Here is a 21,388-nt window from a genome sequence, read left to right on the forward strand (position 1 = left end):
ATCTAGCTTTTGACCCATTTCAGCTTCTGGCATGCCTTCCTAACTAAGCTTCAACATTTCCAGTTTTTGATATAAAGTGAGAGATGTGTAACTCTTCCTTTCACTTGAACACTTAGAAGCTATTATAGGGTTATTAATTGGTCTATCATATGGTTTGAATATGTTTTCCCTCCAAATCTCATGTTGAAATGTGGTCTCCAGTGTTGATGGTGGGGCCTAGTGAGAGGTGTCTGGATCATTGGGGTGTACCCCTCATGAATGGCTTGGTGCCATCCCCTTGGTGATAAGTGAGCTCTTGCTCTGAGTTCACACGAGTAAAACTCCCTGAGCCCTCCCTAGAAGTCCAGCAGATGCTGGCACCAGGCTTGTACAGCCTGAAGAACTGTGAGCCAATTAAACATCTTTTCTTTATAAATTACCCAGCCTCAGGTATTTCTTTATAGCAACACAAAAATGGTCTAATACAGCCTAATTTCAATATTACCAAGTCTCAAGGAATAGGGAGGCCCAAGGAAAGGGAGAAAGATGAGGAAAGAGCCAGTTGGTGGAGCAGTCAGAACACACACAGTATTTATTGATTAAATTTGCTCTCTTATATGGGTGCAGTTCATGGTGCCCCAAAACGATGACAAGATTAACATCAAAGGTCACTAATTACAGATCATCTTAACAGGTATAATACTGAATATATATGAAATAGTGCTAGAATTACCAAAATATGACAGAGACAAAGTGAGCACACGCTATTGAAAAAACAGTGCTGATGGACTTGCTCAGTGCAGGGTTGCTACAAACCTTCAATATGTAAAAAATGCAATGAAATGAGGTGTGCTTGTAATAATACACAGTTACCCAGTGCTTGTAATAATCCCCAGTTAGAATTGCCCTTGACTCCTATTTTTCTCTTACATTACACATTGAGTCCATCAGCAAATGCTAGTCAAAATATATACTCAAACAAATCACTTTTCTCTCTCTGCACTGCCAATACCATGTTACCATATCATTGCTAATCTTGCTGCTCATCTCCTAAATAGTCTCTGTTTCCTCTCCTCCTTATAGACTATTTTCCACACAGCACCCAGATTAATTTCTTGCTGCTCATCTCCTAACTAGTCTCTGTTTCCTCTCCTCCTTATAGACTATTTTCCACACAGCACCCAGATTAATTTAAGTCAGATCATATCATTCCACCATTCAGAGCCCTTTGGTGAATTCCCAAAAATCCTAGGATAAAACCCTAAGCATTTTCAATGGCCTGTAAGGCAAGCCCTACATGATCTAGCCTCCTACTATCTCTCCAACCTCATTTACTACCAATGTCATTTGCTACCACCCTCGCGTGTTGTTCACTGGGCTCCAGCCATACCGGCCTGCTTACTATTTCTCAAGCACAGAATCATTTTTCCACTTCAGAAGCTTTGTACTTGCATTTTCCTATAATGGGAAATGTTCTTCCCCAAGAACCCACGTGGCACACTCACTATTCAGTCTGTTCAAGTAGCATCTTTTCAGAGACACTCACTTTGACTACTCTATTTAAAATAATGAACTCCTTTAACTCTGTCTCTTTGCTTTGTTATTGGTTTTGTGTTTCTTATAGAAATTCTCACTTCCTGATGTTATTTTTAGCTTTAAAAATTATTGTGGTATATTTTGATTGTTTCTTGCATTAAAATATAAACTCAATGTTTGTCTTGTTGGCACTAAATGCAAGAATTGCAAACAGCACAAATAAACATTTACAAAGCAGTTCAAATCCACAACTAGTAAAAGAAATGAAAATTGAAGCAACAAAAAGTTTCAGCTTTCTTATTAGCACCTTTCCTATTAGCAAATTAATAATTAATGAGCAAGCACTGGTAAAAGTGCCTGTATTTCCTTAGTCACCAATGAGGGAGTACGAATGGAAACAAGCTTGATAATCTTACCAAAGAGTTCTTCCACTTCTATATGGAGCCCTGATAACCCATATTATTCCCTGGCGATTTGTTGATCATGGTCCACTCTTTTATCTGTGGTAAAAAAAAAAACCACTGTAGCTGTGGAACCTTTGATAAAGTTCCTGTTAAGCTACTTAAGGCCTAGGATGCTTTCACCAGGCTTGGCTCTTTAGCCATAATTGGCCTTGCTACTATTTCCTTGGCTGTTTGGAGGCTATTAAAGAGTTGGTGCATTGGGGCTGTCATGCAAGAGGGGAAGTAATGATGATTCAGAGGGAATATATATACTCACGGGAACCCCCCCCAGCAGAAGCGATTAGGAACTGGAGGTTAGACAAGAGACAGTCACACACATGGAAAGCAGGGGGCTAATACCTGCTACATCTATGGCAATGGGCTTTTATTTGTGTTGCATATCCAAATAAGGAAAGAGGATGCAAAGATGACATGTGATTTCATGGATAAGAATATCTCTAAAAATCAAGAAGCCTGATTTCTCTTCTCTGCTTCACCATGGATTGCTATAATTAAGTCTTTAAAAGCAACTGCCTAGGTATTTTAGTGATAGATTTTCCATTACGTGTATGGATAATATTCACTTTGCTCTGATTTAACTTACTTGCACATTTCTTTTTAAAAATGGGAATTGACATTTTCCTACTCATTCAGAAAGCTTGGAATGACAATTTAACACTAAAATCTTATTCCAATTTTGTCCTTAAATAACCAGAAATTGCTGCTATTAAAAAAGTACATTTAAATTGTGACCAGTCTTCAGAAAGATCCATCTAACTTATTTAAGAATCTGTGACTACTGAAATGCTCAATTGAATAGTCACAGAACAGAATTTCATATTTTTTAAAGTCTGCAATCTCCTACACTAAGAGTAGAATCTGATATTTTCTTTATTCCAGAACATTCATGGATTTTCTGTTTTGAAAATGACACAATTTTTCAAAATGTAAAATTCTTTCTCCTGTGAAGAGGTGATAAAATAAATGGTAGCTGAGCTGTCAGTACTGCCTCAAGAGTATGTCACTTTATCTAGTGATGGCTTTTTACAGACTCCACAGCTATAGGTCTTTTAACTTGCTTAAGCAATTTTATACAACCAAAATCAGGTATTTCATTTGATTAAATTGAAATTTAACAGAGATGGAAGAAACCAAGATTAGTTCTTTGATCTCTCACTCCAGCAGATCAGAAACAACATTCTCTGTGCTAACTATCCCAGTTTTCCTCTGCCCCCTGACAGAGCCTAAATAACTTCACTGATATTGATGATGAAAGATTCCAGAATTTTAATTCTGGCATGTAGGTCCTCTGTAGAAGGCTGCTAGTCAGGACCCCTGCCTGACATATAAGAGGAAGCCAGGATCTAGGAAAAGAAGATTCTTACTAGGAGGGTTTCCTGGGCATTTAAGATGTATCCACATTCCTCAGCAGGATTCCATGTGTCTGTGGAGTAATGGTAACTATTCTTACCCCAAGAAAGCCTAGCGGCCAATAATTCCCCAACTCTACCAGGGATCAGGATCTGCCTCAGCTTAGGAGTGCTCCTCTCAAGGGCTAGCCTAAGCAGAATGTCCTGGAAAAGTGCAGTTTTCCCAGGGTGCACAAAGATTCTTCCAATGACTATAATCTTATACTAGAATCTGAGCTCTGAGAACAGGCACCACATCTATCTTTTTCACTGATGTTCTCTCAATACCTGGCACAGAGAAGAAATTAAAGCATTTGTGAAATGAATGAATACTTGTTAGCTTCAATTGTGGAGTAACCCATATGCCTAAGAGTGGTATCTCACATAAACCTAAACATCCTTGATATCAGGGTGTGGGTCTTAGAATCATCATATTCCCAGGGCCTAGCACAGCATCTGGCACTGTGTATAGTATTCAATAAATATTTAGTCTAACGATTGAATAAATACATACTGTTTTGAAACCTAAAAAGCATTATAAGATTCTCCTGAACAACTTCCATTTTATACGGTAAGATTTTTTAAATGCTTAATTCCATTTACTTCTATAATGACTGTATTTTTTTCAGATGTTTTATTGCTAAATTACATTAAAGAAATAATATGCTAATAATGTTCTCCAAGCCATGAAGCCAAGGAGTCCATGGTTATCAGTATTAGTAACTTGTTGATCAGAATTTCAAAGGACACTGATGGCTATAGAAATACAACTTTATGATTTTTTGTGTTCAAATAACTAAGCATTTGTGGTATAACTAAAGTGCTCTTTCTGAAGAGAGTTGTTAATTCTTAACCAATTTAGGTAAAACGGTAACATTGTCTCCTATCTAGTCCAGAGCAAATACATCTTTTTCTTTTTATAAAACAAAACTTAGGTATAATTTATGTATAATATACAGATCTTAAATGTTCAATCTGATGAGTTTTGACACTTGTGTACACCTGTATAACCACCATCCCAAATAATATATCTAGAATGAACATTTCTATTACTCCCAAATTCGCTCATGTCCCTTTAGAGTCAATTCCAAACCCTCATCCTGAGGTAGCTACTTTCTGATTTCTATCACCACATGCTAGCTGCCCGTTCTCGAGCTTCATATACATGGAACAATACAACATGCACTCTTCTCTGACTAGCGTTTTTTGTTCAGCATAATGTTTATGAAATGCATGTATGTTATTGCATATATCAGTATACTTAACCCTTGAACAACACAGGTTTGAACTACACGGGTGCACTTATGTGCGGATTTTTTTCAACCAAATGCAGAGAGAGGAATGTGAAATTCATGTATATAGAAGGCTGACTTTTCATATATGCAGGTTCCTATATGAGAGAGCCGACTATGGGACTTAAGTACACGTGGATATGGCTATATGCAGGTGGTCCTGGAACCAATTCCCCCAGGAACAACTCTAGTTCATTCCTTTATAGCTGAGTAGTATTCCATTATTTGAATGTACCACAAATTGTTTATCTGGTCTCTTGTTGATGGAGATTGGGTTATTTCCAGATTTGGGGTATTATGAATAAGGCTGCTGTGAATATTCTGTTTCGATGTTGTTTGTTGTGGCTTTTGGATATGTGTTTTTATTTCCCTCGGATAAACACCTAGAAATTAAACTGCTATATTATAGGATATATGTTTAACTTCATAAGAAATTACCAAACTATTTTACAAAGTAGTTATACCTTTTCTGCTCACATCAGGAATACATGAGGGTTCTAATTGCTCCACATCCTTGCCAACATTTGCTACTGTCAATGTTTTATTTTATTTTATCCATTATAGTTGGTATGAAACGTTATCTCATTGTGGTTTAATTTGCATTTTCCTGATGACTAATGTTGAACATCTTTTTATAGCATATTGATGATTTTTATATCTTCTTTTGTGAAGAGGCTGTTGAAGTATTTTGCCTATGTTATATTTTTCCTGACATACAAAAATTCTTTATATATTCGGGATATATGTATTAAAAATATTACTCCCAAGTATGTGACTTGCCTGTTCTTTTTCTTAATGGCATATTCTGATGAACAAAAAAACCTTTAATTTTAAGTTCATTTTATCTATCTTTTCTAGTGCTTTTTGTTTCCTGTATAAGAAATCTTTGCCTACCCTTTGTCTTTACCGTGGTGGGGGGGGGGGGGGGGGTCCCAAGACTACCAATTAGGCTTGATGATTTACTAGAAGAAAAAGCTGTTACACTCATTCCAGATTAAGGCCAAGAAAGGAAAAAGGTTGGAGTCAAAGAGAAACAAAGTTTGGTATCTATTGTGAGAAACACTGTGGGCATAACAGGCATGTGAGTGTGGGAGTAGAATCAACAGTTCTGTTTGAAAAATACTAAATTTAAGCTACATGTGGGACATCCAAGAGAAAATATTAGTAAGTAGCAAGGGATGGGTAAAACTGAAGACATAAATTAAGGACCCATCTGTAGGCCATGAACTGAGTTGAAATCCTCAAAGGAATGAGTATAGAAAAGAAAAGAAGTGTGGGGTTGGGGCTGTTCCAATATTTGGAGTAAGAAGAGGATTCAGCAGACCATGGCAAGAGACGGAATGGCCACTTAGGCTCTTGTGTTTCTTTTTTCGAGATGAAGTCTCTCTCTGTCGCCCAGGCTGCAATGCAGTGACACGATCTCGGCTCACTGCAACCTCCACCTCCTGGGTTCCAGCGTTTCTACTGCCTCAGCCTCCCGAGTAGCTGGGACTACAGGCTAGTGCCACCACTCGCGTCTAATTTTTTGTATTTTTAATAGAGACAGGGTTTCACCACGTTGGCCAGGATGGTCTCGATCTCCTGACTTCGTGATCTGCCCTCCTGGGCCTCCCAAAGTGCTGGGATTACAGGTGTGAGCCACTGTACCCGGCCAGATCCTGTGTTTCTTATTGAACTGCCTAAATTCTTCATACATTAATGATATTATATTTTGTCAGTTACATCCACTACAAATATTTTCCTAATTTTTGGTTTGTCTTTTGATTCAGTTTATTTTTTACATATCTACTTTAAAATATGTGTTGTATAGTAAAATCCATTAGTTGTTCCTTTGTGATTTTCTCCATTACTTTTAAGGTTAAAACGTCTTCACACTATTATTATTTGTCAATTAAAAATTTTAAAATAAGATTTAGGCCGGGTGCAGTGGCTCACGCCTGCAATCCCAGCACTTCGGAAGGCTGAGGTGGGCAGATCACGAGGTCAGGAGATTGAGACCATCTTGGCTAACACAGTGAAACCCCGTCTACTAAAAATACAAAAAATTAGCCAGGCGTGGCAGCGTGCGCCTGTAGTCCCAGCTACTTGGGAGGCTGAGGCAGGAGAATGGCGGGAACCCGGGAGGCGGAGCTTGCAGTAAGCCGAGATCGCGCCACTGCACTCCAGCCTGGGCGACAAAGCGAGACTCGGTCTCAAAAAAAAACACAACAAAAAAAATTTAAAATGAGATTAAAAAGTCTTCAAGTAACTATTGGTCAGATTATTGGTCAGATAGGCACTTGCATTTTTATTTTTATGTTTGCTTGTTTCAGTGCACTTTGGAATTTATTTTTGTGTGTGGTTGATACTTTTTCAAAGATTTGCCAATTTTCCTAGCACCGTCTATTAACTATTTCCTTGCTTACTGAGCTGTGACGTCTTCTGCTTCAATTACTACATTTTATTTAGTTGAATTTCAATGTTAAGCTTTGCAATTGCAAAAGATGACAAAAAGTGTTCCTTCCAATCTTCAAGAGATACTTTGCACAAGAATCTCAATGTGTTTATATATATATAATATATATAAACTCATTGTGTTATATATATATAATATATATATAAACTCATTGTGTTATATATATATATAAACTCAATGTGTTATATATATATAACAAAACCAACATTTTGTGGAAGAAAAATGCAGGGAGAGAAGGCTAAAGAGAAGAAAATCATGAAGGGGAGAAAATAATGGGTACAATACATTTCCTGTGGTGGAGAAAAAGGTATTGAAAATATTTCAAAAAATTCATATAACAAATATGTGTTGAGTGCCTTCCCTATACCAGTCATCATTGTCCTAGGTGCCATGAAGTGGTGAATAAGACAAAAGCCTGCCCTCAGGGGCTTAGATTTTAGTGGAGACGTTGGGGAGACAGATTATAAATACACAAATGAATTATATAACTTCAGTTCATGATGATGGGATAGAGTGAATAGGGGAGGTGAAGACAAGCAGGAGGTTAAGAGTGGCCTCTCTGAGACGACATTTAGGCTGAGCTTTAAATCATGAAGAGGCATGGGAAGATGGGGGTGGCAGAAGTGCTCTAGCAGGAGGGAGGAGTTAGGTGCACAGGCCCTAAGCAAGGGCAAACAACAGAGAAGGCTGATGTGGCTGTAGCATGAGAATGAAGAGAAGGAGAGAGTGGAAGGAGATAAGGTCAAAGACATAGGAAAGGGCTTCAGGAAGAAGACTGGATCACCAGTGGCAATAGGGAGCCTTTGGAGATGTTTACATGGAGGTATGATATAACCTGTTATAAATTGACATTTACTTGGCTGTTGTGTAAAAAATAATCTTGTGGGGGTTGGGAGGGAGGGGAAGACAAAGGATTCCAGCTAAAAAGGTCTTGTATAAAGAAAAAGACTAACATACTTTGTTCTTTTAAACATAACAAAACTAAATATTTGACATAATGGGAAGAAATATAAGTGACTAGGGTGTAAGACTACTGAAGGCAGGGATTTTGGTCTGGGTTTTTACTGGGCATCTCCTGTGTTTAAAATAATCAGTCTGGCAGTCATTAAAACTCTGTTGAATGATCAAGTGACTATAGCAAATAAATTTTTATTTGTGTAACAAGACTCAGATGAAATGAACAAACAGAAAAGAGCTTCAGACAAGTCTCATGAGCTACAGAACTGGTCTCATAATTGCATGGTACATCAATATATGGAGCAAACAGATTTCAATCAGAGATGGGTAGTTTTATAACAACATTACACTAAGACAAGGTTCAAATTTCAAGTTTAAATTTAGCCATTTTGTTGTAAACTTCTTCTCATCCCTTAGACTATGAGTTCCTATGCAGCAGGAATTATAACTTATTTTTAACTCTCCAGTAACAGCAGAACACATTGTGTATATGTATTCCATAAATGTATATTTAGGCTCTTGGAATTCTACTGAAGAAAAGCTAACACATAGGCAAAATGCTTGAGGAAGAAAATTCGGACAACTTGGCAGCATTTATCATTACTAACATTTTAGTCTTCCAGAGGAAACTTTGAAATTACATTCTAATTTGAAATGATTCTGCTTTGACAAGTTAACTCTTGAGACATCTCAATATGATATTATGAAAGAACAAAACCATTCATCAACCCTTTCTGCCAATGTTAACTTCTTTAAAAAGGAGGATTTTAATGTTTTTTATTCCTACAGTGACCCTTAAAATTTCTATGTATGCAATCACAAATGTACACACAAGATGCATTTATAAGCTTATTGTGTAGTTCTAAAGACAGTTGGGAAACACATTTTTAATTTTGTTACTGAAATAATTTAAAAATATATTATAAAACTGTCTCTTTTCAATCAACAGCAAAAATCTAGAAAGAGATTATACAAGTAGGCACAATTTATGCAAGTTTATTCATGTTAGAAAAATGAAGTTGCCTAACTTCAAATTGTAACAAGTACTCTTATATTTATTTTTCGTCTTACCATTGACATCAATATATAGCATTTTTTATGCCTTTAAAATAACTTGGGTAATTTATTTAACAAAGATTCCTTACGTACATTAGCCTTATGTACATATGCTAAAATCTGGAAAATTGTTTTCAGCAATATGTAAAATTTCCTGATGATCTCTGAGACTACCTTTGCGATTTATAACTATCATCAGAAAAAGGGGACTTACCGGCTTTTATTCATGAGGTCTGCTCCTCGTGCTTTGTAATAATCTAAATTTGGATGGAATTGATAAGTCACTGGTCTTGGATTTCTCTAAAAAAAAATACATTTTTAAAAAGCTAGTTAAATGATTTAAATCCATTAACATATAAGAGGACAGCAATGATCATTTTAATATCCCTTCAGAAAAGAATATGTATAATATAAAGTTTAATAATTAGTGTGATTGGGTTTTGCTTTTATTAAATTATTCCTTAGTTCTGATTAAACACAAAAATTATTTATTTTTTCCTCTCTCATAGTTAATATAGATTTATTCATCATTAGATTTCTGATGACTTCAAAATAAAATTTTCAAATATAACTTTCCTAAAATATGATGAATAAAATTATAATAACATCTAAAAACTATATGAGATGTAACACAACCACAAACTATGCCAAGGGATGGAGAGACATAAGGTGTCAAGGTAACTGCATTTCGGGGGAAGAGAAAGTCATTAGTTTTTTATGACCAGAATGCTAAATGTGTCCACTAGATGGCACACTGAGACTTTCTTGTTCCAAAATGAGTTATTTTCAGAATTCAGCAATTCTTTTAAAGTTAGCAATTTCTATGTCATCTATCCTTATTTATGAGTTTAATAAATGGTCAAAATATGCCAGGTAGTAGAAATATAACCAGGATAACCATTACTATACAAAAGCAAATTGACCAATGCACATTTTCACAAAAGCAGCAAAAACACTGCCCTTTCTAGAATGCAACATTATTTATAAACATTGCAGAAATGTCCTTGAATCATTAGGTCCACGGTGTCTGTTTATATGTGTTGCTATTATTTAAACATATCTATTATTTAAATGTTCAAATCCCTCACAGGCGAGTAAAAATTAAACAAATATACTTCTGCTTTATAAAAACCAATCATGTTTACAGCATAATTTAAATGAATACCATAATCTCTAAAATGTTAAATTACATATATTTACCATAAAAAGTTTTTAAAACCTTATAAATAAATGTGTTCTAATGTTTACCTGGGCAGATAATTCAAGTTAATAATTAGGTTTTTGAACCAAGGCATGCACTTCCTTTGAGATACATATCTGGACACGGAAAAGCTGCATATTATCTTAATAGAAAATTACCAATATGCGTAGATATCAATCCTTGGAGACATAATTCCAAGGCACTGATACACTTGCATGCAGGCACGGGGGGGGTTGTGGGGGGATATAATTGCTAAGGTTAAACAGTTTGAAATTCATCAAGCTAACAAGCCGCATTTAATGGCCATGATGGACCTTTTCTTTTTCTGCTGAAAGGAGAATATTTATACAGCTCAACCCTTTCATATCTCTTCCAAGCCAGCCCTAATCATCTGACAAAAATGACAATCCCTTGATTTAGCTCCAGCTACTACTCCACTGGTTTGGTATTCAACACAGTTCTACAATAATCAAATCTGAATTGCCTTGATGAAGATAACTGATGCTTCCATGACGACCATACTATTAAGTCTAACAGTGCAACTTTTCTCTCTCTAGGAATTACATAGGTTTTCTCATGGTAGCTGATGACAACCTGGACCCAAGTATAATGGGAAAATAAAATAGAGGTTAAGGCCACTGGCAGATTGACAGTGCATTCATGATGTATTTTAAAAATTAACTTTCGCAGGACTATCGCTCGTGACTAATTTTGCCCTATATTCTCAGTACCTGGAAATACATTTTGTTTCTGCTAATAAAAAAAGACCCTTTTTCTCTGACTTCCAACAAACTACTAAAGGATTATGTTACTTTTTGCCATAAAATAATGAAAGAAGGGATCACATGGAGCAATTACTTGAAACATCTTTATAAAGAAATGACAAGCAATTCAAGACACAGAGTGCTGATCTATCTAAGCACTTAAAGACATTATTAGGAATAATGATCTAACTTGAACATATAAATGAGGCTCAAGTATTGCTTTCACTGAGGCCTATTTAAATTCCTAAGAGACTTACTGGTATCAAAGGGAGAGGTAGTTTAAAGTACCACTGTACTGGAAACAAAAAAAAGAATCAAAAGATGATGTTGAAAAACAGCATTTGAAATGTCAAGAAAATAAAATCAGAGGTTATGGTTGAAAGTTATTCTTTTCTGTTGGGAAGACAGTGATGTTTCTAAAACATAAATATACAGACATATAGATGGATCTAGACCAGCACTGTCCAACAGTGGGTCACAAATATAAATTTCACCTATAATTTAAAATTTTCTAGTAGCCACATTTAAAAAAGAAAATAAAAAGGAAACAAGTGAAACTAAATGTGATATTTTATTTAATTCAGTATATCTAAAATATTATGATTTTAACATGTAATCAACATGTACAGTTATTAATGAGATACTTCACATTGTTCCTTTTGTACAAAGTCTTTGAAATCCAGTGTGTATTTTATACTTATGGCACATCTCAATTTGGACTAGCCACACTTCAAGTGCTAAACAGCCACATGTGGCAAGTGGCTACTGTACTGGACAGCATAAAATGAAACATCTGAAACACCCGTACACCACTGCATGGCTATAAAAATCAACATCTAGACATGAACAATAAAAAGGATACCAATATTTTTATACATTAAGATTCAGTAAGTACAGTTCTTCCAATTTACCTATAATTCTTCTCTTTCAATTAAGTTAATTTTATCTCTATTAAATAAGGTTTTAAAAAGTTAAGGAATTTTGGAATACCATCTCACACAAACAACAACCAAAAAGAAAACCAAATTGAAACTAGGTAACAGGTTCAAATCATTGTTAAAAATACATCTATAAATGTACACATAAACGTCAATGGATAGATAACTGGGACGTACCAAAATGATATCAATGGTTTTCCTAGGGGGACAAGATTAAATGAGCGGAATTCTCACTTTATGCAATTGAAATATTTTAAAAGAGATACTTGCTCCTTTTTTGGGGGGTGGGGTGGGGTGGGGGGGAGACAGGGTCTCATTCTGTCGCCCAGGCTGGAGTGTAGTACTGCTATCTTGGCTCATTGAACCCTTGACATCCCAGGCTCAAGTGATCCTCCCACCTCTGGCTCATTGCAGCCTTGACATCCCAGGCTCAAGTGATCCTCCCACCTCAGCCTCCTGGTAGTTGGGACTACACGCATGCACCAACATGCCCAGATAATTCTTATATTGTTTTGTACAGATGGGGTTTTGCCATGCTGCCCAGGCTGGTCTTGAACTCCTGGAATCAAGTGAACCACCCACCTCAGCCTTCCAAAGTGCTGTTATTACATGTGTGAGACACCACGCTTGGCTAATATTTGCTTTTCTTAAAGGAGTTTTTTTTTTTTTTCAAATAAAACTTTATAAAAATATAATGATTTCTAACCTTTAAAGTTCTGGAATCTCCTCTAAAATATAAGAGCTACTAGAATTCTATATATGTAAAACTCTATATGTAAGAAAAATCAGACCCCATGAAAACTGTGATTTCTCATTGGGCAGAACATGTTATGTCAACACTTTAACATTATGTCTTCATCTGTATTGGAACAATTGGCAATTACAGTCATGTGTTGCTTAATGATGGGGATACGTCCTGAGAAATGTGTCATTAGGTGATTTCATCATTGTGTGAGCATCATAGAATATATTTTACAAAAATCTAGATGGTATAGCTTATTACACACCTAGGTTATATGATACAGCTCATTGACCCCAGGCTACAAACCTGTACAGCATGTTACTGTACTGAATACAGTAGACAGGTACAACACAGTGGTATTTGTGTACTTAAACATATTAAAACAGAAAAGATACAGTAAAAACATGGTATTATAATCTTATGGGACCACTATCATATGTGTGGTCTGTTGTTGACCCAAATGTCATTACGCAGTGCATGACTGTATTTTAAACTCATTTTCACACAGTCGGGACTTCAACTATCATGAGCATTTCCAAAACAATGTTTTCTTTTTTTTTTGAGACAGGGTCTTGCTCTGTCGCCCAGGTTGGAGTGCAGTGGCACGATCTCGGCTCACTGCAAGCTCCACCTCCCGGGTTCACGCCACTCTCCTGCCTCAGCCTCCCGAGTAGCTGGGACTACAAGCGCCCGCAACTACGCCCAGCTAATTTTTTGTATTTTTAGTAGAGATGAGGTTTCACCATGATAGCCAGGATGGTCTCAATCTCCTGACCTCGTGATCCACCCGCCTCGGCCTCCCAAAGTGCCGGGATTACAGGCATGAGCCACCACACCCGACCGAAAATGTATTTTTTTTTTAAATGTGTTTGTTTTGGTGAATTTTCCTTTGGAAGAAAGATAGCAAAATGGTAATGATATCTTAACTGATATTAGTCTGTGTGCAGAGGAATACCAATTATGTTCCATGTCCTGGGAAGTTTATATAACTATACATAAAGATGCAGGCTGGGTGCAGTGGTTCATGCCTGTAAACCCAGAACTTTGGGAGGCTGAGGTAGGAGGATCGCTTGAGGCCAGGAGTTTGAGACCAGACTGGGCAAAATAGCAAGACCACAGTCTCAACAAAAAATAAAAAAAATTAGCTGGGCATGGTGGTACATGCTGCTGAGGCAGGAGGATCACTTGAATGCAGTTTGAGGCTGCAGTGAACTATGATCATGCCACTGCATTCCAATCTCGGTGACTGTGAGATCCTATCTCCTAAAAAGTAAGACAGCCGAGTATGGTGGCACATGCCTGTAGTCCCAGCTACTTGGGAGGCTGAGGCTGAGGTAGAACAGCTTGAGTCTGGGAGGAGGAAGTTGCAGTGAGCTAAGACTGTGTCACTGCACTCCAACCTGGGCGACAGAATGAGACCCTGTCTCCAAAAAAAAAAGAAAAAAAAAAAGAGAAAGAAAAAAAAGAAATGAAGAAAGAAAAAAGAAAAGTACAGAAATCACAAATTCAAATTCAGTTCATCCTGGGTTTACCATGCCTTTCCTAGGCCAACCAGGATGGGCCTGAAATAAGTCTTTCACAAGATTTCAGTTCATTAACTGCCCAAGTATCACTCAACTCTTTTCTGTTAATGTTGTTGAAACTCTATTTAAAGCTTTTTCTTCAGCATTTTATTTTATAGCAATATAAGAAGAATGCTGAACATCAAACCCATGACATGGACAGGCTGAATTTTGGGCAGGTATCTTAAAGTCTTGTGGACAAAGTGACTTACAGAAGCAGAACTGACAGTGGTAGATGCAAGTTTTCTAGAAGAAACAATATGCAAATAACAAATCAAAACTAAATAAAGCCCATGCTACGCTTCTGACTTTCCAAAATGCTTTTGTTAATTTAGCATCATCACAAAATCGACTTACAATAATGCTTAAATAACAGCGATCAAAATAAGAGATAAAAACTGAAATCGATCTAAGTTATAGTTAACTCTGTCCACTTCTGAGGTATATATTATATGATAGTAGACTGCTCTTTAATGTAATTTTAGGTAAAACAAACATGCTGTCCAAGAATGAGTTTGACTTTGGATGGTGAACAACTCGCCTTGGCCATAATCTGCACTCTGTAATGGAAGTCTGTAGATCAGCTGACCTACCTCCTCTCTGCCACTCTTACCCCTATGGCAACATTTCAATATTTTAAGTCCAAACTCATTTTGTTATGATAGTATAAAAATATTTAAATGCTAATTCACACTAAGCCTAACTAAATACTAGATGCTACAAGAAGTACACATAACTATAAGATGGTACATATTTTCCTTCTACTGAGTCTAGAGAAATCAAACTCATCCAACAAAGGTAATTACAAACAGTACTTTCTGGACTGATCCCCTAACTCCTGTTCTTTACTCCAAGGTGGTATCTCCATTTGAATCATCAAATAGAGATTACAGAAGGAGAAGTCTCATCTTGCTTTGAACAGCAGAGTATATTTCAAAGGACTGGCTATTTATAAATATCGGCAGAACTGAAAAGAGCAAAAGAATATCAATTCCAGAGATGCCTGTTCTAATTTATTAAAGTACCAGTAGGAGTTAATGTAGAGGTGAAGTTATACGTTGAAAACAAAAGCACTAGGGTAAATATAAGGGCACTCATGTGCTCTAGCGTCAGGCACAGGGTGCCTGATAGGTGAGGCAAGGGATCAGGAGTCAGTGAGGGTTGTACTCAGATTCCTGCTCCATCCATTACTAGTGGAGCAACTGTAAGGAGTTAGTTACATTCTAAGCTCTAGTTCACTCAACTGCAAAACTGCAGTAAGGATTAATTGACACAATGAGAACTAAGTTCCCAGCACAATACCAGGCACTTGATAAGAACTCAATGAAATGGAAGCTATGGTTACGTTTTGATACCACTGAGCACTGACAGACATGAATCAGAGGGCAGATCTGACAGTTTGACGACCTAAAATTCATGATAACAAATAGGTGGAAAAAGTGATGTTTCATACTTCAAATAGTTATACATGAATTTAGGATAGATTTTGACAAGCATTATATTTTTTAAAGCAAAAACACATAGAAAAAATATGAATGCTGGATCTCATGTGAGGAGAGAGGCTGTCTTATTTCTCAGAATAGGAGCACATAGGTTTATTAATATGAAAAAGGTGTAAAATCATACTATTAATGCAGCATTTGTTTGCTAGCATATGAGAATATAATAATCAAAGTGATTTCCTGCAGTATGTCCAAATTATCATTTTTATAAAACTATAAAACTATAAAAATGATAGTCACAATTTTTACATTAAACTGACAAAGTTCTATAGCACTTGTTTAACAGGAAAAAATATTTACAGTATAATGTATGTTTGGCATGAAGAATAGAAAATATTTGACAAATGAAGAATTACTTAGCTTTCTTTCCCCTAATATCTTGCTACCAACCCTTAATTTTTATAGCATGCTAGATTACAAAAGGGGAAAAATAAAGCTCTGAAGGAGAAACAGCACTGTAAAAATATGTTGAACGTTCCTCTTTGATGAAAAATGAGACCCTTATTTTAGTGAATATGTTATTGCCTCAATGCTGGGGGGAAAGCAACCGTCATTAGAAAAAGGAATTGCTCAGCTGTTTATAAGCAAAAAGCTCTGGGGGAATTTCTCAGGACCCTAAAGGCAAAGCATTACAGGGCTATGCAAACATATGTTGCAGGTGTTTTAGGGGAGACAGGTGGGCAAACCTCAGCCATGGAAGAAGAGTTAGTTTAATACGCTGTAACTGAAATGAGATAACCTAAATACATCCAAGTGCAGAGATGCCATGGCACGCGTGAACTAGAGCTGCAGAGCAAAAACTCTCCCTAAAATAATTATCTTGTTAGTGCCAAGCAAACAGAATTTTTCTCTTCTTATAGTTTTATAGAAAACAAACACTGCCAATTGCTTTTTTTTTTTTTAACTAAAGGTATTTTAAACCTGGAACAAAGAACAGCCTGAAATAGTGGTAATTATCTAAAAAAGATAAGGATGAAGTATTGTTGCCTTTATTTAAACAAATATTCCTAAGGAGACAGTTTGTTGTAATGTTCCCTCTCTGGTTCACTAGGCAACATTAGATTTATCATAATTCTCTTAAAGCCTAAGATATTTCTATATTAAAATGCTAATTTTGTCTTTTCTTTTGCCTGTAATTAAAGCTGGAAAAATTTGTGGTCTGATATTCACTGATTGCTAGAGGGTTCACAAAGGTCTCACCATTTCTGTCTCTTATTGCCACTTACTGCCCTTTTCATTAAATATAGATACAGTAACACAAGGAATCAAAAAGGCAGACATTATAATCCCACATGCTCTCAAAATTATTCCCTTTAAAATACATATGCACACTGTATCAATAAGGGGTATTGTCTGAATATTATCTAAATATTATCAAACCTAGACTTTGTATCTTATTTCTTATTCTTCATTTATCCAAGAGTTGATTTTCTTCTTATATTACTTGTGACTAAGGACAATACTCATTTTACTATACATATTTATGCATAATAGTATATTGAGCTGTACCTTCCTGATCTAAATCACTTTTCTTTAACAGCCTTACCATGAGTTAATTTCATATACTTAGTATAAAATAAATTCACAAAACCTCAGATTTGGAAAATAAAACCTAGTTTTTGTTTTAAATAATACACAAAATTCAAAATGTGTGACTACAATGCATCCATCAAATTAATATAGATTTTCATTAAAAAAGAATATAAATATTTGTAACTTGGTTGTGACTACAATATTATTTCAGCATCAGGATCAAAATGACTTCTGGTTTATTTACTAATAATTCCTATGTATTTTGATGGAAAAAATATATTGTGAAAACTAGGTATTAAGAATCTTAGGGCAATTGATAGAAAAATCTAGGTAATTCTCATTTATGCATCTATAGAGTAAACTAAAAAAAGAAAATTTAGAAGAGAAAAAGTTTAAAAAAAAAGGAAGCAAAAACACCGTTAATTGGGTAAAGACACAGACAAAACCTCTGAAGCCATGCCAGCCTCATTTTACATACTGAATAAACCCAATTCCCTAAAGTGACATCCCCATCTATACCCTGGCAAGCCGAGATCTCAGATGGCAGAGAAGCATTTTAAACCACCTGTGCGTTATGCTCGACTTTAGCTTCACACAATAAATAGACACCAAAAGAGAAATAAATTTTTTTCTTTTACTAATGTATTTACATTTTTGAATTTAGCATGCAGGAAGATGCCAGAGTAACATACCCCCCACCCCCAGTTTGTTATTTATATATATGGAAAGTAGGAGTTTAGGTCTACAAATTTTCTTTGTTGCTAATACTGGGCCTCAAAATATGTCTTTTAGATAACTGGTTGGCTCTTTTCAGTAGTACTGAACTCCTCACCTTTTTCCTTCTTCAATGTCAGTAATGGTGGGGGTGGGAGAGATTTACTTCAACGCTTTAAGAAATATGGAAATCCATTTGTCTGTTCCTAAGAGCGGCTCCCAATCTTTATTAAAGAAAAAAAGGAAAAAAGTGATCTCAAAAAAATAATCCTAAAGATCCCAATTTGGGAAACAGAGGTAAAGTCTGATATAAAAGTTATCACTGCAAATTTTTATTTTTAGAAATGTTAGAACAGTTTAATCAAGTAACCATCAAAATAGAGGCAATTTAAAAATACTGTTAGAATTTTTGAATCCCCAAGAATAAGTCCTTGGACTGAGAACTCTGATTTGGAAAATTTTTCTCCCATCTTCTTTTTCCTATCTTCTTCTCTTTCAACACCTGCTTTTGGAATTGCCAAGGCAACAAAAACCAAGGTCCTGCACATGAAGCCTGGTAGAAGGAAGCTTTGCACAGCCACACTTTTAATGCAATTGGGGTAGTAATTTCAATGAAAAAACATCTTGGAATTAAAAATTCATTTATTGTAAAAACCCATTCTTACCAAGGTCATTTGCTTCCACTGTATTTTTTGTGAATCTTATTAGTAAAAAGTGAAATATGAACTTTGAAATTTCTAAGTGAAGGGAGAAATCACAATGCAAACACAAATAACACCTAGATTTGAGTTGTATTTTCCTGAGTGAGCCTGTTACCTATATAGGAGAAAGTATGTCAAGTTAGACCACAGAGAAGACCATGGAGAAGAGTCCATGTAGATGGACTTTTGCCTTTGGATTATCTTATTCTAGATTCCATGTGTCATTTTAAAAAAGAACACTAATCTTAGATGTGAATTTCTCTAAACAGCAGATAGTGTTGTAAAATATTTTTAATCAATAATCTTTGATACAGCTCAGCCTTAAAACCAACTACTTTAATAATAATGATTGGAAAACCAATTACATGCTGCTTACATAATATCTATGCTATGTGTTCTTAATATTTTTTATGCCACAGAATCCTCTGCTTTCTGGTAAAGATTTTGGTCTCCTTTCTAGAATAATGTTTTTAAAAATGCATAAAATAAAGTATATAGGGTAATAAAGAAAATAAAATAAAAAATAGTAACAGAATACTGAACAAAGTTGTAATATATTCACATGTGCTTTTATATTAATAATTATATGACAAGATATAGTGGCTGGTATGATCATTAGTATAATTTTAAAGTAGTAATGAATGTAAATAGTATTTCAAGATATCTTCATGAACTGTAATCGGATAGGAAAACTCTGTGTTATTAGCGACAATGTTTCAGATACTGCTAATAATATTGTAGTTTGTTGCCTATACCCATATTTGAAGAAAATATAAATTTCAGTAAGGGCTTAATGAAAATAAAGATGTAAATTTTTCCCATCCAACTTCCCAGACCCCTTAAATTCCATCAAGAGACCATTTGGGGGCTTGATGCCTTTTTCCAGAAAACTGAAAGGTGATTTTGGCTAACAGCTTTCCTCTTGGGAAGGTTTAGTCTTATGGATACTACTATACTAGTTTCTTAACTCTTTTACTACTGAATGAATATGTTCGGGGTAGTAGTCAAAACATAAAACAAGTGGTTTAGTATAGGCAGCTACCATCAGGACCTATAGGGATCCAGGAAGAAATGTCTGGAAAGCCCCTTCCATGCCGGGATTTAACCCCTCTGATACTGAATTTCTTTAGCTACTTACATATAAGTACTTCAACATTTTAGTAACTGTTATAAGCTGCAACACCAGATGAATGGCAGCCAGCCCTGGATAGGAATAACATTTAGGATTGGGGCATATTTAGACGCACAAGTTTTGGCCCAGAAAACATCCAGTACCTCACCTGAATAAGAAGTCTAGGAGGGGTCAGTGGGGAGAATGAAGGGAGAATGCTCACGAACAGTGAAGTAAGTTGTCTACTTCTGAAGAGCCTACTCTTTCTGTGCTAACTCCTCTGAGAGGGTTTCTATTGCTGTGGGACTGCCGATAGCAGAGAGATTTGTAGTGGTCTGTTCCGTAAGTAGAGCTGTCCACAGATTACTTGATTGTTTTAAGAGGTAGCTGAACTTTCTTAGTCTGCAGCCAGAAATTAACTATTTCTTTTTTAACTCCAATTTTTATTTTAGATTCATGGGGTACATGTACAGGTTTGTTACAAGGGTATACTGCATGATACAAAGGTTTGGGCTTCTATTAATCCCATTACCCAGATGGTGAACACAGTACCCAATAGGAAGTTTTATGGGTCTTGTCTCCCTTCCTCCCTCCTTCTGGAGTCTCTGGTGTCTCCTGTTTCTGGGTTTAGGTCAGTTGAACCCAAGATATAGCTCCCATTTGTAAGTGAGAACATGTGATAATTTGGTTTTGTTTCTGTGTTAACTCACTTAGGACTATGCCTCCAGCTACATCTATGTTGCTGTAAAGGACACAGTTTCATTCCTTTTTATGGCTGCGTAGTGTTCCATGGTGTATATGTACCACATTTTCTTTATTCAATCCACCACTGATGGGCTCCTAGGTTTATTCCATGTATTTGCTGTTGTGAATAGGGCTGCAATTAACATAAGCACGTATGTACCTTTTACTTAGAATGATATATTTTCCTTTGGGCATATACCCAGTAATGCGATTGCTGGGTTGAATGGTAGTTCTATTTTTAGTTCTTTGAGAAATGTCCAAACTGCTTTCCATAGCGGCTGAACTAATTTACATTCCCATCAACAATGTGTAAGAGTTCCCTTTTCTCTGCAGTCTCACCAACATCTGTTATTTTTCAACTTTTTAATAATAGTCATCCTGACTGGTGCGAGATGATATCTCACTACAGATTTGATTTGCATCTCTCTGATGATCAGTGATGTTGAGCATTTTTTCATATGCTTGTTGGACACTTGTATGTTTTCTTTTGAGAACAGTCTGTTCCTGTCCTCTGTCTACTTTTTAATGGATTTTTTCCCTTGATTTGTTTAAGTTCCTTATACATTTTGGATATCAAATCTCTCTGCTATCAGTCCCGCAGCAATGGAAACCCTCTCACAGGAGTTAGCACAGAAAGATTGAGCTCTTCAGAAGTAGACAAGAAGTAGACTTACAGTGAAGTAAGTAGAAGGCTCATTCACTTCACTGTAAGTGAGCATTCTCCCATTATGCAAAGTTTGCAAATATTC

At 36.0% G+C, this 21,388-nt stretch overlaps 1 protein-coding gene across 39 annotated transcripts in view; it reads right to left on the minus strand.

Moving 5' to 3' along the window:
* The window catches only part of TBC1D5 (TBC1 domain family member 5), a 588,093-nt gene that overhangs the window by 99,121 nt on the left and 467,584 nt on the right, over positions 1-21,388 (minus strand). For all 39 annotated transcript variants that reach the window (XM_055381150.2, XM_055381134.2, XM_063703452.1 and 36 more), the window contains one exon: positions 9,342-9,427. In XM_055381150.2, the coding sequence (XP_055237125.1) occupies positions 9,342-9,427 (86 nt within the window). The remainder of the gene's footprint in view (positions 1-9,341; positions 9,428-21,388) is intronic.

The sequence above is a fragment of the Gorilla gorilla genome, chromosome 2, assembly GCF_029281585.2.
Source record: "Gorilla gorilla gorilla isolate KB3781 chromosome 2, NHGRI_mGorGor1-v2.1_pri, whole genome shotgun sequence".
Classification (NCBI taxonomy): domain Eukaryota; kingdom Metazoa; phylum Chordata; class Mammalia; order Primates; family Hominidae; genus Gorilla; species Gorilla gorilla.